Source organism: Pseudophryne corroboree, chromosome 9, assembly GCF_028390025.1.
Source record: "Pseudophryne corroboree isolate aPseCor3 chromosome 9, aPseCor3.hap2, whole genome shotgun sequence".
NCBI lineage: Eukaryota > Metazoa > Chordata > Amphibia > Anura > Myobatrachidae > Pseudophryne > Pseudophryne corroboree.
In genome coordinates, this window is record NC_086452.1 from 37,949,677 (window position 1) to 37,967,029 (window position 17,353).

At 49.7% G+C, this 17,353-nt stretch overlaps 1 protein-coding gene across 4 annotated transcripts in view; it reads right to left on the reverse strand.

Annotated features, from left to right (window-relative positions):
* The window catches only part of PGM1 (phosphoglucomutase 1), a 304,177-nt gene that overhangs the window by 172,579 nt on the left and 114,245 nt on the right, over positions 1 to 17,353 (reverse strand). For 3 of the 4 annotated variants that reach the window (XM_063939190.1, XM_063939189.1, XM_063939191.1), the window contains 3 exons: positions 11,495 to 11,633; positions 10,884 to 10,993; positions 8,966 to 9,123 (listed from right to left, as the gene is read on the reverse strand). The exons of the other annotated variant lie outside the window; for it this stretch is intronic. In XM_063939190.1, coding sequence (XP_063795260.1) covers positions 8,966 to 9,123; positions 10,884 to 10,993; positions 11,495 to 11,633 — 407 coding nt within the window. The remainder of the gene's footprint in view (positions 1 to 8,965; positions 9,124 to 10,883; positions 10,994 to 11,494; positions 11,634 to 17,353) is intronic. 4 annotated transcript variants of the gene reach the window in all.

The following is a 17,353-nucleotide window of genomic DNA, read 5'->3' on the forward strand; positions in this document are numbered from 1 at the left end:
CAAGGACGTTAGAGAAAATAAGAATTTACTTACCGATAATTCTATTTCTCGTAGTCCGTAGTGGATGCTGGGGACTCCGTCAGGACCATGGGGATTAGCGGCTCCGCAGGAGACAGGGCACAAAAGTAAAAGCTTTAGGACTAGGTGGTGTGCACTGGCTCCTCCCCCTATGACCCTCCTCCAAGCCTCAGTTAGGATACTGTGCCCGGACGAGCGTACACAATAAGGAAAGATTTTGAATCCCGGGTAAGACTCATACCAGCCACACCAATCACACTGTACAACTTGTGATCTGAACCCAGTTAACAGCATGATAACAGAGGAGCCTCTGAAAAGATGGCTCACAACAATAATAACCCGATTTTTGTAACAATAACTATGTACAAGTATTGCAGACAATCCGCACTTGGGATGGGCGCCCAGCATCCACTACGGACTACGAGAAATAGAATTATCGGTAAGTAAATTCTTATTTTCTCTGACGTCCTAAGTGGATGCTGGGGACTCCGTCAGGACCATGGGGATTATACCAAAGCTCCCAAACGGGCGGGAGAGTGCGGATGACTCTGCAGCACCGAATGAGAGAACTCCAGGTCCTCCTCAGCCAGGGTATCAAATTTGTAGAATTTTGCAAACGTGTTTGCCCCTGACCAAGTAGCAGCTCGGCAAAGTTGTAAAGCCGAGACCCCTCGGGCAGCCGCCCAAGATGAGCCCACCTTCCTTGTGGAATGGGCATTTACAGATTTTGGCTGTGGCAGGCCTGCCACAGAATGTGCAAGCTGAATTGTACTACAAATCCAACGAGCAATCGTCTGCTTAGAAGCAGGAGCACCCAGCTTGTTGGGTGCATACAGGATAAACAGCGAGTCAGTTTTCCTGACTCCAGCCGTCCTGGAAATATACATTTTTAGGGCCCTGACAACGTCTAGCAACTTGGAGTCCTCCAAGTCCCTAGTAGCCGCAGGCACCACAATAGGTTGGTTCAGGTGAAACGCTGACACCACCTTAGGGAGAAACTGGGGACGAGTCCGCAGTTCTGCCCTGTCCGAATGGAAAATCAGATATGGGGTTTTGTGAGACAAAGCCGCCAATTCTGACACTCGCCTGGCCGAGGCCAGGGCCAACAGCATGGTCACTTTCCATGTGAGATATTTCAAATCCACAGATTTGAGCGGTTCAAACCAATGTGATTTGAGGAATCCCAGAACTACGTTGAGATCCCACGGTGCCACTGGAGGCACAAAAGGGGGTTGTATATGCAGTACTCCCTTGACGAATGTCTGGACTTCAGGAACTGAAGCCAATTCTTTCTGGAAGAAAATCGACAGGGCCGAAATTTGAACCTTAATGGACCCCAATTTGAGGCCCATAGACACTCCTGTTTGCAGGAAATGCAGGAATCGACCGAGTTGAAATTCCTCCGTGGGGGCCTTCCTGGCCTCACACCACGCAACATATTTTCGCCAAATGCGGTGATAATGTTGTGCGGTCACCTCCTTCCTGGCTTTGACCAGGGTAGGTATGACCTCTTCCGGAATGCCTTTTTCCCTTAGGATCCGGCGTTCAACCGCCATGCCGTCAAACGCAGCCGCGGTAAGTCTTGGAACAGACAGGGTCCTTGCTGAAGCAAGTCCCTTCTTAACGGCAGAGGCCATGGGTCCTCTGTGAGCATCTCTTGAAGTTCCGGGTACCAAGTCCTCCTTGGCCAATCCGGAGCCACGAGTATAGTTCTTACTCCTCTCCGTCTTATAATTCTGAGTACCTTGGGTATGAGAGGAAGAGGAGGGAACACATACACTGACTGGTACACCCACGGTGTTACCAGAGCGTCCACAGCTATTGCCTGAGGGTCCCTTGACCTGGCGCAATACCTGTCCAGTTTTTTGTTGAGGCGGGACGCCATCATGTCCACCTTTGGTTTTTCCCAATGGTTCACAATCATGTGGAAGACTTCCGTGTGAAGTCCCCACTCTCCCGGGTGGAGGTCGTGCCTGCTGAGGAAGTCTGCTTCCCAGTTGTCCACTCCCGGAATGAACACTGCTGACAGTGCTATCACATGATTTTCTTCCCAGCGAAGAATCCTTGCAGCTTCTGCCATTGCCCTCCTGCTTCTTGTGCCGCCCTGTCTGTTTACGTGGGCGTCTGCCGTGATGTTGTCCGACTGGATCAGCACCGGCTGACCTTGAAGCAGAGGTCTTGCTAGGCATAGAGCATTGTAAATTGCCCTTAGCTCCAGGATATTTATGTGGAGAGAAGTCTCTAGACTTGACCACGTTCCCTGGAAATTTCTTCCCTGTGTGACTGCTCCCCAGCCTCTCAGGCTGGCATCCGTGGTCACCAGGATCCAATCCTGAATGCCGAATCTGCGGCCCTCTAGTAGATGAGCACTCTGCAGCCACCACCGAAGAGACACCCTTGTCCTCGGAGACAGGGTTATCCGCTGATGCATCTGAAGATGCGATCGGACCATTTGTCCAGCAGATCCCACTGAAAAGTTCTTGCGTGAAATCTGCCGAATGGAATCGCTTCGTAAGAAGCCACCATTTTTCCCAGGACCCTTGTGCAATGATGCACTGACACTTTTCCTGGTTTTAGGAGGTTCCTGACTAGCTCGGATAACTCCCTGGCTTTCTCCTCCGGGAGAAACACCTTTTTCTGGACTGTGTCCAGAATCATCCCTAGGAACAGCAGACGTGTCGTCGGGATCAGCTGCGATTTTGGAATATTTAGAATCCACCCGTGCTGTTGTAGCAGTACCCGAGATAGTGCTACTCCGACCTCCAACTGTTCCCTGGACTTTGCCCTTATCAGGAGATCGTCCAAGTAAGGGATAATTAAGACGCCTTTTCTTCGAAGAAGAATCATCATTTCGGCCATTACCTTGGTAAAGACCCGGGGTGCCGTGGACAATCCAAACGGCAGCGTCTGAAACTGATAATGACAGTTCTGTACTACGAACCTGAGGTACCCTTGGTGAGAAGGGCAAATTGGGACATGAAGGTAAGCATCCAGGGACACCATATAGTCCCCTTCTTCCAGGTTCGCTATCACTGCTCTGAGTGACTCCATCTTGAATTTGAACCTTTGTATGTAAGTGTTCAAAGATTTCAGATTTAGAATAGGTCTCACCGAGCCGTCTGGCTTCGGTACCACAAATAGTGTGGAATAATACCCCTTTCCCTGTTGTAGGAGGGGTACTTTGATTATCACCTGCTGGGAATACAGCTTGTGAATTGCTTCCAATACTGCCTCCCTGTCGGAGGGAGACGTTGGTAAAGCAGACTTCAGGAACCTGCGAGGGGGAGATGTCTCGAATTCCAATCTGTACCCCTGGGATACTACCTGTAGGATCCAGGGGTCCACTTGCGAGTGAGCCCACTGCGCGCTGAAACTCTTGAGACGACCCCCCACCGCACCTGAGTCCGCTTGTAAGGCCCCAGCGTCATGCTGAGGACTTGGCAGAAGCGGTGGAGGGCTTCTGTTCCTGGGAAGAGGCTGTCTGCTGCAGTCTTTTTCCCTTTCCTCTACCCCGGGGCAGATATGACTGGCCTTTTGCCCGCTTGCCCTTATGGGGACGAAAGGACTGAGGCTGAAAAGACGGTGTCTTTTTCTGCTGAGAGGTGAGTTGGGGTAAAAAGGTGGATTTTCCAGCTGTTGCCGTGGCCACCAGGTCCGAAAGACCGACCCCAATTAACTCCTCCCCTTTATACGGCAATACTTCCATGTGCCGTTTGGAATCCGCATCACCTGACCACTGTCGTGTCCATAAACATCTTCTGGCAGAAATGGACATCGCACTTACTCTTGATGCCAGGGTGCAAATATCCCTCTGTGCATCACGCATATATAGAAACGCATCTTTTAAACGCTCTATAGTCAATAAAATACTGTCCCTGTCAAGGGTATCAATATTTTCAGTCAGGGACTCCGACCACGCCACCCCAGCGCTGCACATCCAGGCTGAGGCAATCGCTGGTCGCAGTATAACACCAGTATGTGTGTATATACTTTTTAGGACATTTTCCAGCTTCCTATCAACTGGCTCCTTGAGGGCGGCCGTATCAGGAGACGGTAACGCCACTTGTTTTGATAAGCGTGTGAGTGCCTTATCCACCCTAGGGGGTGTTTCCCAACGCGCCCTAACTTCTGGCGGGAAAGGGTATAATGCCAATAATTTCTTAGATATCAGCAATTTTTTATCGGGGGAGACCCACGCATCATCACACACTTCATTTAATTCTTCTGATTCAGGAAAAACTACGGGTAGTTTTTTCACACCCCACATAATACCCTTTTTTGTGGTACTTGTAGTATCAGAAATATGCAAAGCCTCCTTCATTGCCGTGATCATGTAACGTGTGGCCCTACTGGAAAATACGTTTGTTTCTTCACCGTCGACACTGGAGTCAGTGTCCGTGTCTGTGTCGACCGACTGAGGTAATGGGCGCTTTAGAGCCCCTGACGGTGTTTGAGACGCCTGGGCAGGCACTAACTGACTTGCCGGCTGTCTCATGTCGTCAACAGTTTTTTGTAAAGTGCTGACACTGTCACGTAATTCCTTAAATAAGACCATCCAGTCAGGTGTCGACTCCCTAGGGGGTGACATCACTAATACAGGCAATTGCTCCGCCTCCACACCATTTTCCTCCTCATACATGTCGACACACGCGTACCGACACACAGCACACACACAGGGAATGCTCTGATAGAGGACAGGACCCCACTAGCCCTTTGGGGAGACAGAGGGAGAGTTTGCCAGCACACACCAGAGCGCTATATATGTATAGGGACAACCTTATAAATAAGTGTTTCTCCCTTATAGCTGCTATATATGTTTTTATATGCCAAATTAGTGCCCCCCCCTCTCTTTTTTACCCTGTTTCTGTAGTGCAGGACTGCAGGGGAGAGTCAGGGAGACGTCCTTCCAGCGGAGCTGTGAGGGAAAATGGCGCTTGTGTGCTGAGGAGATAGGCTCCGCCCCCTTCACGGCGGCCTTTCTCCCGCTTTTTATGAGGTAAAATGGCAGGGGTTAAATACATCCATATAGCCCAGGAGCTATATGTGATGTATTTTTTACCATAAATAGTGTTTTCATTGCGTCTCAGGGCGCCCCCCCCCAGCGCCCTGCACCCTCAGTGACCGGAGTGTGAAGTGTGCTGAAAGCAATGGCGCACAGCTGCAGTGCTGTGCGCTACCTTTCTTGAAGACAAGATGCCTTCTGCCGCCGATTTCTGGACCTCTTCACTCTTCTGGCTCTGTAAGGGGGCCGGCGGCGCGGCTCCGGGACCCATCCATGGCTGGGCCTGTGATCGTCCCTCTGGAGCTAATGTCCAGTAGCCAAGAAGCCCAATCCACTCTGCACGCAGGTGAGTTCGCTTCTTCTCCCCTTAGTCCCTCGATGCAGTGAGCCTGTTGCCAGCAGGACTCACTGAAAATAAAAAAAACTAAGTCTATACTTTTATTCTAAGCAGCTCAGGAGAGCTACCTAGATTGCACCCTTCTCGGCCGGGCACAAAAACCTAACTGAGGCTTGGAGGAGGGTCATAGGGGGAGGAGCCAGTGCACACCACCTAGTCCTAAAGCTTTTACTTTTGTGCCCTGTCTCCTGCGGAGCCGCTAATCCCCATGGTCCTGACGGAGTCCCCAGCATCCACTTAGGACGTCAGAGAAATGAATATTCTGTACTACGAATCGGAGAAAAGCCCGATGAGGAAGCCCAATGGAAGTAAACAGGCATCCCTGATGACTAAGGACGCCTAAACTCCTTTTTGCTCCAAACTAGCAATCACAGACTGAAGGGATTCTAAGTTCAGAATAGGCCTGACCGAGCCATCTGGCTTCGGCACGGGACAAAACAAAGGCCTGAGGAAACCCCCCAATTCCAATGATGTGCAGAAAGAGGGATCAGCACCCTTGCGGTTAGAAGCATCTGGAATGCCGCCTGCATTACGACTCTCGTCGTTGGAAACCAGCAGACCCGTGGTGAGGGACCACTGAGGTGGTTGGACTCCAAATCGAGTATGTAACCGCCAGCAACCTAACCCAAGCATACCCAGCCTCCCAGAAAACCCACAGACATGCGTCCACCCTGGGTTATCCCAGGTGGGAGGGAGGTCCGACCTGCGGTGGGTGTGTTGGAGGACCTACAACCAGACTGGTCGGATGCTGAACCTCTGCCTCTTACTCTGAGATCCCTTGGTGACAGAGATACCGCCCCTGTCATGGACTCGAAACCTGGAAAGGGCATGGAAAGATCCAAAGGAAAGACTGGTATAGGTCCGTCTTGGAGCTGGAGCAGCAGTAAGGGAAAGAAAAGTGGACTTACCCCCCAATGGCCTGAGAAATCCAGGCAGGAAGATCCTTCCCGACCAGACCCGTAATGAACCACGCCTCTGCTGTCCAATAGGATTCAATATCCGCCTATCACTGTCGCAGCCATAAAGGTCGTCGGGTTAAGACAGCCCAAGCGGAAATTCAGGCTCCGAGTCTAAAGACGTCCTTGGAGACCTCAAAAGAACATAAAGTAGAATCGTGACTCTGATCTGCCCACGGAATCAGTTGATCCTGATGCAAACCATCCTGTAACCCAGAGGACAAATGTTCCACAACCTACCTGTTCCGGACAAGGTAGAACCCCTGCTGCCGCATATTTCTCTCAGGACGGCTCCTGCAGCAAGGTTGCACCAGGAACCGTCAGCTTCTTGGACCGGCGATACATCGAGGGGTATACCTTTGGAGAGGTCTCATATAGTTTCCTGCTGTCTGCGGGGAAAGCATAGGAAACAAACATTGTTTGATACCTGAAAGTGTGCATCCGGATGTCTCCAGGCCGCCGACCGGGGCACATCCAGCTCATCCGAAACAGGAAAAGTCGCTGTCATTTCTTCTTTGGCGCCGATCCCCGAGGAACCTGAAGTGTCCAGTTCTGACTCCTTTACCTGCAGCACCAGACGAACTGCTGTAAAAAACGCCTCGATACCCTGAGACACTGGTTCAGACTCCACCGAAAATCGATGTCATCAGTATTCTGGACATCTGTCGCCTCCTTCAAGGGAGGCCTCTCATCCGCAGAGTCGTGTAACCTGGAGGTTAGCAACTTCCTTATAGAAACCTGGAGAAGAGAAATGACGGGCGTGGTCTCTGGTTAACAATGACCTTATCTGCATAAGCCGAGCTGTTCAAACAGGAGCGTCCTGCAGCTGCGTGGAGGGCTGAGCAGATAGTTCCACCGCACAAACCTCACATAACAGGGATTTCTCTGACTGTCCTGGATGTTACGTTTAGTTAAATGAAAAGAGAAAAGGAGGGTTAAAGAAGTGTACCAAGTGAAACCAAGGAATAATAAAGGGAAGGTAACACCCGCCCTGTATCTAGTGTACTGCTAAATTAGGAAGAACAGGTGCAATACATGTTTCTCGGAAAGATCCGCTGGTTGCCCAAAATGGTGGCCAGCCTGTGAGAAAAGCCGGGGAAAATTTGATGTGGCGAGGTGAAGTTATGTGGGACGTGAACCCCGGTCTGTACCTGGATGTCCCTGTTATTATAATAAATTGCGGTAAGAGTTGTGAGCCGCTGCCGGCTGTAACCACTATATACATTATTATAACATTAACTACTCAGTGAGCCTAACTGGGCTCCGTGTTTAATTAACAGTACTGGCCCCTTTGGACAATGTGGCAGTGACTAAAGGCCGAAGTCGGGTTTAAGCCCCGCCCCCCGCTATGGCACCTATGATTAAAATCAACTGCGCTAGCGCGGTAACAAATTGTCAAGGGAACACTGTGAAGTTAATATTACCTTGTAATTACTGGAAAAAAACTACACAGCAAGCAGCGGAGGTAAAGGTTTCCTCTGCAGAGAGGAAATGGCCAGAGTGTGCAGAGCCGCCGGGAGCTGAGGTCCTCTGTCGGGCATAAGCAATCAGAGCGGAGGGCGCCCTGCATACCCCGCCGGCGAAGAGATCCGCGGCCGAGGAGCGGGGGAAGGTGCCGAACCGGCAGTACAGAGCGGGACTAGGCTCCGCCCCCCCCCCCCCCCCCCCCCCGGTTGTGGCACATAATTTACATTTGCAGAGCGTTTGTACTCACCGCTGTTGCTTGGAAGTCCATGGCTCTGCAGGATGATGGAGTGGCCCCGACACGCGCCGCACGCAGCGGTGTCCAGCCACTCATACTCACCGCTACCTTGCTGCTAGAATCTTCTGCCGACAGAGCGGCCCCAACACGCGCCGCACGCAGCGGTGTCCGGCCAGTCTCCGGAGAGCTCAGTGTCTCCTTCAGCCAGGGCCCATCCCGAGCCGCACGCAGCTGCGATGGGACCCTGCTAGCAGCTCCCACGGTGCAGACTGGCAGTGGCAGAGCTGCCAGTCTGTGCGTGTAAGAAAGAAAAATAAAAAATAATTAAAAATAAATAAATAAATAAAAATTCTTCAGAGAAGACCCAAGTGAACCAGCTCCCTTGGGCACTAAACTAAGACTGGCTTGGAGTGGGGACATAGTAGGGGAGGAGCTAGTCACATGGTTATAAATTTAAAGTACCAGCTCCCAGTTACTGCCTACTATATCCCCATTGTATCTGCAGTCCAGTGGCCCCTAGTGGATGAAGGAGAAAGAGGGTGTTAGTAAAGGGGAAAGAAATGTAGGTGTGCACTCAGACATGGGCTGTTCAGGCCAGATAGGAACACCAGTGTAAACCCCACCTACCGCGGTTAGCTTCCTGCCCACGGGTAAATGAGATGCACTGTGTACAGAGGTCAGGTTCATTGGGAGTCACATGTGGGTTTGCAAACTTGTGCCTGAGCCAAGTTGCAGGGATGTATGATAGATGCATCTAAATCTCTCTGCACATGTTACATCTGCCCCACCAGCAGTGCAACATGGCATTGCACAGTTGCTTGCTTTTTTGCATTACTTACAAACATGACTCAGGCCCAATTTGCATCCTGACTCCACGTCTGGAAACTTACCGAAACTCAGGAGTCAGAACTAAATCCTCATTGGCGTCTCTATAAACCAGCTTGGCTTCTTTAGCGACTTGTTTTTTGCTCTTTCTCAGCCTACAGCCAGTTGTAAATGGGATGAGGGTGTACGAGCCGACGGCGAGTTCTCCTTTCCAGGCATACGTCTGTGGGGAGAGGATATAAACAGAAACATAGGTTTCACAGCTGTATACGGGGCGGTGTAAGGTAAGCACTGACCTGTAGTATATTATGGAGTAACGCTATAGACGGGTATCACAGCTGTATAAGGGACGGTGTAAGGTAAGCACTGACCTGTAGTATACTATGGAGTTATGCTATAGACGGGTATCACAGCTGTATAAGGAACGGTGTAAGGTAAGCACTGACCTGTAGTATACTATGGAGTAATGCTATAGACGGGTATCACAGCTGTATACGGGGCGGTGTAAGGTAAGCACTGACCTGTGGTATACTATGGAGTAATGCTATAGACGGGTATCACAGCTGTATAATGGATGGTGTAAGGTAAGCACTGACCTGTAGTATACTATGGAGTAATGCTATAGACGGGTATCACAGCTGTATAAGGGACGGTGTAAGGTAAGCACTGACCTGTAGTATACTATGGAGTAATGCTATAGACGGGTATCACAGCTGTATAAGGAACGGTGTAAGGTAAGCACTGACCTGTAGTATACTATGGAGTAATGCTATAGACGGGTATCACAGCTGTATACGGGGCGGTGTAAGGTAAGCACTGACCTGTGGTATACTATGGAGTAATGCTATAGACGGGTATCACAGCTGTATAAGGGATGGTGTAAGGTAAGTACTGACCTGTAGTATACTATGGAGTAATGCTATAGACGGGTATCACAGCTGTATAAGGGAGGGAGTAAGGTAAGCACTGACCTGTAGTATACTATGGAGTAATGCTATAGACGGGTATCACAGCTGTATAAGGGACGGTGTAAGGTAAGCACTGACCTGTAGTATACTATGGAGTAATGCTATAGACGGGTATCACAGCTGTATAAGGAACGGTGTAAGGTAAGCACTGACCTCTAGTATACTATGGAGTAATGCTATAGACAGGTATCACAGCTGTATAAAGGACGGTGTAAGGTAAGCACTGACCTGTAGTATACTATGGAGTAATGCTATAGACGGGTATCACAGCTGTATAAAGGACGGTGTAAGGTAAGCACTGACCTGTAGTATACTATGGAGTAATTCTATAGACAGGTATCACAGCTGTATAAGGGACGGTGTAAGGTAAGCACTGACCTGTAGTATACTATGGAGTAATGCTATAGACGGGTATCTCAGCTGTATAAGGGACGGTGTAAGGTAAGCACTGACCTGTAGTATACTATGGAGTAATGCTATAGACGGGTATCACAGCTGTATAAGGGACGGTGTAAGGTAAGCACTGATCTGTAGTATACTATGGTGTAATGCTATAGACGGGTATCACAGCTGTATAAGTGATGCCTAGAAGCTACTGTATAAAATATTATTTCGGAACATTCACCCATTAAAATGTTATGTTTTCCACGGCCATGAAGGATGTCATTTTCCTTTGCACTTTACACTGCCTGCTCAGCAAGATCTTGCTGGCCAACTGGACTATTGTAAACCAAAGTAGCCCAAAATTTCTGCGCACGTGGATCCAAACAACTTCAATCCGTGTTCAAACCCTGATTGTATAGGACAAATTACGGATTATGCTATGTGGACTGAGGACTGTATCGGTGTGTGTGGGTGTAATAAAGACTCATCTCTCTGTGCATACTGGTACCAGAGGCAGTTGGTCAGTAGTTGCAGCAAATACATGACTGCACTCTATGTGGCCAGGGGGACTGACGGGAAATCTGGGAATTCTCTGTGAATATTTCATGTGTAATAGGACGAAGGGTCTTGCCTCTTTGTTCTGGAGTTCTGTGAAGGATACAAGCTGGGGATCTCCCTGCCCATCACTTTCCTTAAGGACATATAAGGCAGTGTCCACAGACATCCATGGGGAAGGTTTCCCTAGGGAAAGAGGTACAAACCTTAGTGAGATAACTGTGCTGACGTAATAGTCGCATCTGTGAGAAGGAATACAGCATGAAGAGGAGACAGAACTGCGGCGGGACAAATGCGCAGACTTAAACGCCAGCCAAGTGCATGTGGCATCAACACTGCGCCCAACACAAGCCCCATAGTCACGCTGGGCCTGATTCACAGGTGCAGTGATTAAGTTGCGATTGCGCACGAATGGAGGCTTTAGTGACAAAGCGAGTGACAAGTAGTCAGCGTTTGGGGGAAGTAACAAAGGCTCGCTCAGCGTTCCAATAGTCTGACCGATGTGTGCCCGATGTGCACAAGACGGCGGCTGAGCCATTAGCATGTATTCGCAAATTGCAGCTGCGCGTAAAACTGCCTGCACATGTGTATCAGGCCCACTGTGCCTTCTGTAATTCCGAAATACAGCACTAGAGGGCACCAAATGCAACACATCTTAAATCACAGCTACAGTACGGTGATACATACCTTCAGCTTTGCTGAGGTTTAATGGTTTGATTGTGAGATAAACCGTAGATTTCTGGGACAGCTGCAACTTATACTGATGACTAATTATGTTGCTCTCTTCCAGGAAAAAGCATCCCTTTGACTGAGTACTAAGCCACTCCTGATAATGACAAGAACAAGCCGTTAATACATATTTTGCAACACTAATATATGCTGAACAATCCCATGGAACAGATACAGAATGTAAGGAGAAATCGTGTACATTCCCTCCCGGGTGTGCGGCGCCGTGTCATGCGCCTAAGTATAGTAACCGAGTTACCAATGACTCCTACTGTGAGGCTGGTCATGTGCGCTATAGCGGACAGCAGGGAAGAAGATAAAGTCTGATGTAACCGTACAGTAGTGTTTTGTCTCAATAACGTTTCTGATAAAAACATTTTCTTGCCATAGGGCGAAACGGCATTTCGTAGCTACACTATTATTCTGGATCACTTGGGGGTATATTTACTAAGGGTCGACTTTGGGTTTAGTTTAAAAAAGCAACCAAAATCACCCACCATCCCCACAAAATTGACTCCAGTGTTTTCTATTTAGAGCATTTACTAACAGTCATTGTTGTTGTTGTTGTACTATGAATTCTATGGTGCATTGATTTCTATTTAAAGTTCTATTTGTGTTAAAATCACCCTCAATAAAAGCACAATTCACCCCAAAATTGCCAAAAACACAATCAAATTATACAAAAGCATCCCTATTGGCCAAAACAGGTCACATGCACTGTCTTACCGAAGAACACCTTCATTCAACTGCTAATTTGCCTATTTCTGAAAATGTAATAGCATTACTGTGCCTTCAATAGAATCATTTGGATACCCAGAATGTCGCAGAGGCTTCTCTCCCCTGCAAGAGGCATCATTTTGAGGTTTCAGGTAATTCCACATGATTTAGAAAACAAATAGACCTGTTTCTGATGTTTCTACTCAAAATTGCGATTTTTGTTCGATTTTGTGGCGTTTTTGAACCCGACTGTTATTAAATGGGTATTTTCTATTGATGTCTATGGAAAAGTATCGATGGTCTATTTGAGGTTCTATTCCAGGGTGCAGTCTATTTTCTGGCGATTTTATGTGGATTTAGAGTGTCGTTTTTCCTTTAGTAAATACCCGATTTTCAGAATCCTCTCAAAATCACCAGGAGCACAAAATCGACCTTTAGTAAATATACCCCTTGGAGTCTACAGCAAAAACAAACCATTCACAAAAGATCAGATGGGTGAGTGGAGATCATCTGGTAAGGAGAAGAACAACTTATTTATAATCTTTTATTTCTAAGGCATCACAAGGGTTCCATAGCGCTGAACAAGGGTATATCACTGAGAACAGGATACAGAAGTATAGACTGAGGGGTATACAGTACATATACATGCAGTTGTCGGAATGGACCCGACAACCCCTATTCAAAGAGCGGCCAAATCCGACTGTTGGATTCAGCCGATCCCGGTGTCCTGTCCTGCTGCTGCTGTCAGCGGCTGCCGGGTGCGCTGACAGCGGCAGTGGGGGGAGCTGTCAGCGGCTGCCATGGGAAGGGGGGATGTCTGCGGCGGTGGGGAGAGCAGCGGAGGAGGAGGAGATGGAGCGGAAGATAGGAGGAGACGGAGCGGAAGAGAGGAGGAGACGGGGGAGGAGAGGAGGAGACGGGGTGAGCAGCGGCTGCAGCAGCGTAACTGGAGGCTCACTGCAGCGTCCACCCGGCTCCAGCAAGCGGGACTTTGCTTGCTGGATCCGGGTAGACGCTGCCATCTGCGGAGGCGGTGCCCCATCCTCCTGCTACAGCCGGGACCTCGCTATTGGAGCCGGGTGGACGCTGTCGCTGGGTTCCTGCTTTCCCCCGCTGCCCCCCCCCCCCTTCCCCCTGTCTCCTGCTCTCAACCTGTCGGGTTTGGCCCCGCTTCCGACAATGCACGCTGATCGCGGCTGAAGCCGCCGATCGGCGTGCATTCCGACAAGTCGGAAAAAACGGGGCTGTAATGAATAGGTCGGAACCCCTTCCGACCTAAAACTGTCGGAAGCTGCCGTCTTTCCGACAAGACGGCAGCTTCCGACAGTTATTGAATACACCCCCTAAGGCTGGGTACACAGCAGACAGACATGTTGGCAGATCCGCCGTCGCGCTGACAGAGCGGCAGATTCAGGTAAGAATACACCCTAACCGATCAGCCGGTCAGTACACCCAGCTGGGCAGGTATTTTAATCTACATGCCCAGCTTAGACGTCAGCCTCTGCAGCAAGCGTACAGGCGGTCGGCGGACTGCACGTACAAACAGCCAGATGCGCCGATATATCTGCAGATATCCTTAGATAGATCAGCCAGCACCTGCCGATGTATGGCCTAGTGTGTACCAAGCTTAATAAAGACAGTCTATAAGGTCACATAGATACACAATTGCAGTGAAGAACAAAGATAAAAACCCAGCTGCAAGCTATCATAACAATTATTATTATTTCTCTAACGTCCTAGTGGATGCTGGGAACTCCGTAAGGACCATGGGGAATAGCGGGCTCCGAAGGAGGCTGGGCACTCTAGAAAGATTTATGACTACCTGGTGTGCACTGGCTCCTCCCACTATGACCCTCCTCCAAGCCTCAGTTAGATTTTGTGCCCGGCCGAGGTTGGATGCACACTAGGGGCTCTCCTGAGCCCTTAGAAAGAAAGTATAGTTTAGGTTTTTTATTTTCAGTGAGACCTGCTGGCAACAGGCTTACTGCAGCGAGTGACTAAGGGGAGAAGAAGCGAACTCGCCTGCTTGCAGCCGGATTGGGCTTCTTAGGCTACTGGACACCATTAGCTCCAGAGGGATCGACCGCAGGCCCAGTCCTTGGTGTTCGGTCCCGAAGCCGCGCCGCCGTCCCCCTTACAGAGCCAGAAGCAAGAAGAGGTCCGGAAAAACGGCGGCAGAAGACATCAGTCTTCACCAAGGTAGCGCACAGCACTGCAGCTGTGCGCCATTGCTCCTCATACACACTTCATACTCCGGTCACTGAGGGTGCAGGGCGCTGGGGGGGGGGGCGCCCTGAGAAGCAATAATAACACCTTGGCTGGCAAAAACTCCACAATATATAGTCCCAGAGGCTATATATGTGGAAAATACCCCTGCCAGAATATGGAAAAAAGCGGGAGAATAGGCCGCGGAAAAGGGGCGGAGCTATCTCCTGCAGCACACTGGCGCCATTTCTCCTTCACAGATCCGCTGGAAGGAAGCTCCCTGGCTCTCCCCTGCAGTCTACACTACAGAACAGGGTAAAAACAGAGAGGGGGGACACTAAATTTAGGCGCAATATATATATTATATAAAAAAGCAGCTATAGGGGACATAACTCAGTTAGTCCCTGCATTATATAGCACTCTGGTGTGTGCTGGCATACTCTCACTCTGTCCCCCCAAAGGGCTTTTGTGGGTCCTGTCCTCATTCGGAGCATTCCTTGTGTGTGTGCGGTGTGTCGGTACGGCTGTGTCGACATGTTTGATGAGGATAATTATGTGGAGGCGGAGCAGATGCCTTTAGAAGGGATGTCACCCCCTGCGGGGCAGACACCTGAGTGGATGGGCTTATGGAAAGTAATGAGTGCACGTATAGACTCCCTATATAAGAAAATCGACGACATGCCAAATGTGGGACAGCCGACTTCTCAGCTCGTGCCTGCCCAGGCGTCGCATGGGTCATCAGGGGCTCTAAAACGCCCGCTACCTCAAGCAGACCCAGATGTCGACACTGATACTGACACCAGTGTCGACGACGATGAGTCTAACCTGATGCCCACTAAGGCCATTCACTGCATGATTGAGGCAACGAAAGAGGTGTTACACATTTCTGATATAACTACAGGTACCACTAAAAAGGGTATTATGTTTGGAGAGAAAAACTACCTATAGTTTTTCCCCCATCAGATGAATTAAATGAAGTGTGTGAAGAAGCGTGGGCTTTCCCTGATAAAAAATTGGTAATTCCTAAGAAGGTACTAATGGCGTTCCCTTTCCCGCCAGAGGATAGGTCACGTTGGGAAACACCCCCTAGAGTGGATAAAGCGCTCACACGTTTGTCTAAAAAGGTGGCACTACCGTCTCCGGATACGGCCGCCCTCAAGGAACCTGCTGATAGAAAGCAGGAGGCGATCCTGAAGTCTGTATATACACACACAGGCATTATACTTAGGCCAGCTATTGCGTCAGCTTGGATGTGCAGTGCTGCCGCTGCGTGGTCAGATAAACTGTCAGAAAATATTGACACATTAGACAGAGACACGATCCTGTTAACCATAGACCATATAAAAGACTCAGTCTTGTACATGAGAGATGCACAGAGGGAGATCTGCCGGCTGGCATCTAGAATAAGTGCATTGTCCATTTCTGCTAGGAGAGGCTTATGGACTCGCCAGTGGACAGGAGATGCGGATTCAAAAAAGCACATTGAAGTGTTACCATATAAGGGTGAGGAATTATTTGGGGATGGTCTCTCGGACCTAGTTTCCACAGCAACGTCTGGGAAGTCAGCATTTTTACCCCATGTCCCCTCACAGCCTAAAAAGGCGCCATTTTATCAGGTTCAGTCCTTTCGGACCCAGAAAAACAGGCGTGGAAAAGGCGGGTCCTTTCTGTCCAGAGGCAGAGGTAGGGGAAAAAGGCTGCAACAAACAGCAGGTTCCCAGGAGCAAAAGTCCTCCCCCGCTTCTTCTTCCAAGTCCGCCGCATGACGGTGGGGCTCCACAGGCGGAGCCAGGTACGGTGGGGGGTCGCCTCAAAAATTTCAGCGATCAGTGGGTTCGCTCACAGGTGGATCCCTGGATCCTGCAAATAGTATCTCAGGGGTACAAGCTGGAATTCGAGGCGTCCCCACCCCACCGGTTCCTAAAATCTGCCTTGCCGATTGCTCCCTCAGACAGGGAGGCGGTGCTAGCGATAATTCACAAGCTGTATTCCCAGCAGGTGATAATCAAAGTGCCCCTACTTCAACAAGGCCGGGGTTATTATTCCACACTATTTGTGGTACCGAAACCGGACGGTTCGGTGAGACCCATTCTAAATTTGAAATCCTTGAACACGTACATAAAGAAATTCAAGTTCAAGATGGAATCGCTCAGGGCGGTTATTGCAAGCCTGGACGAGGGGGATTACATGGTATCCCTGGACATCAAGGATGCTTACCTACATGTCCCCATTTACCATCCTCACCAGGAGTACCTCAGATTTGTGGTACAGGATTGCCATTACCAATTCCAGACGCTGCCGTTTGGACTGTCCACGGCACCGAGGGTATTTACCAAGGTTATGGCGGAAATGATGATACTCCTTCGAAGAAAGGGAGTTTTAATTATCCCGTACTTGGACGATCTCCTAATAAAAGCGAGGTCCAAGGAACAGTTGTTGGTGGGAGTAGCACTATCTCAGGAGGTGCTGCACCAGCACGGCTGGATTCTGAATATCCCAAAGTCACAGCTGGTTCCGACGACACGGCTACTGTTCCTCGGTATGATTCTGGATACAGTCCAGAAGAAAGTGTTTCTCCCAGAGGAGAAAGCCAGGGAGTTGTCATCTCTAGTCAGAGACCTCCTGAAACCAAAACAGGTATCAGTGCATCGCTGCACACGGGTCCTGGGAAAGATGGTGGCTTCTTACGAAGCAATTCCCTTCGGCAGGTTCCATGCCAGAATCTTTCAGTGGGACCTGTTGGACCAGTGGTCCGGATCGCATCTTCAGATGCATCGCTTAATAACCTTGTCTCCAAGAACCAGGGTGTCTCTACTGTGGTGGCTGCAGAGTGCCCATCTTCTAGAGGGCCGCAGGTTCGGAATACAGGACTGGGTCCTGGTGACCACGGATGCCAGC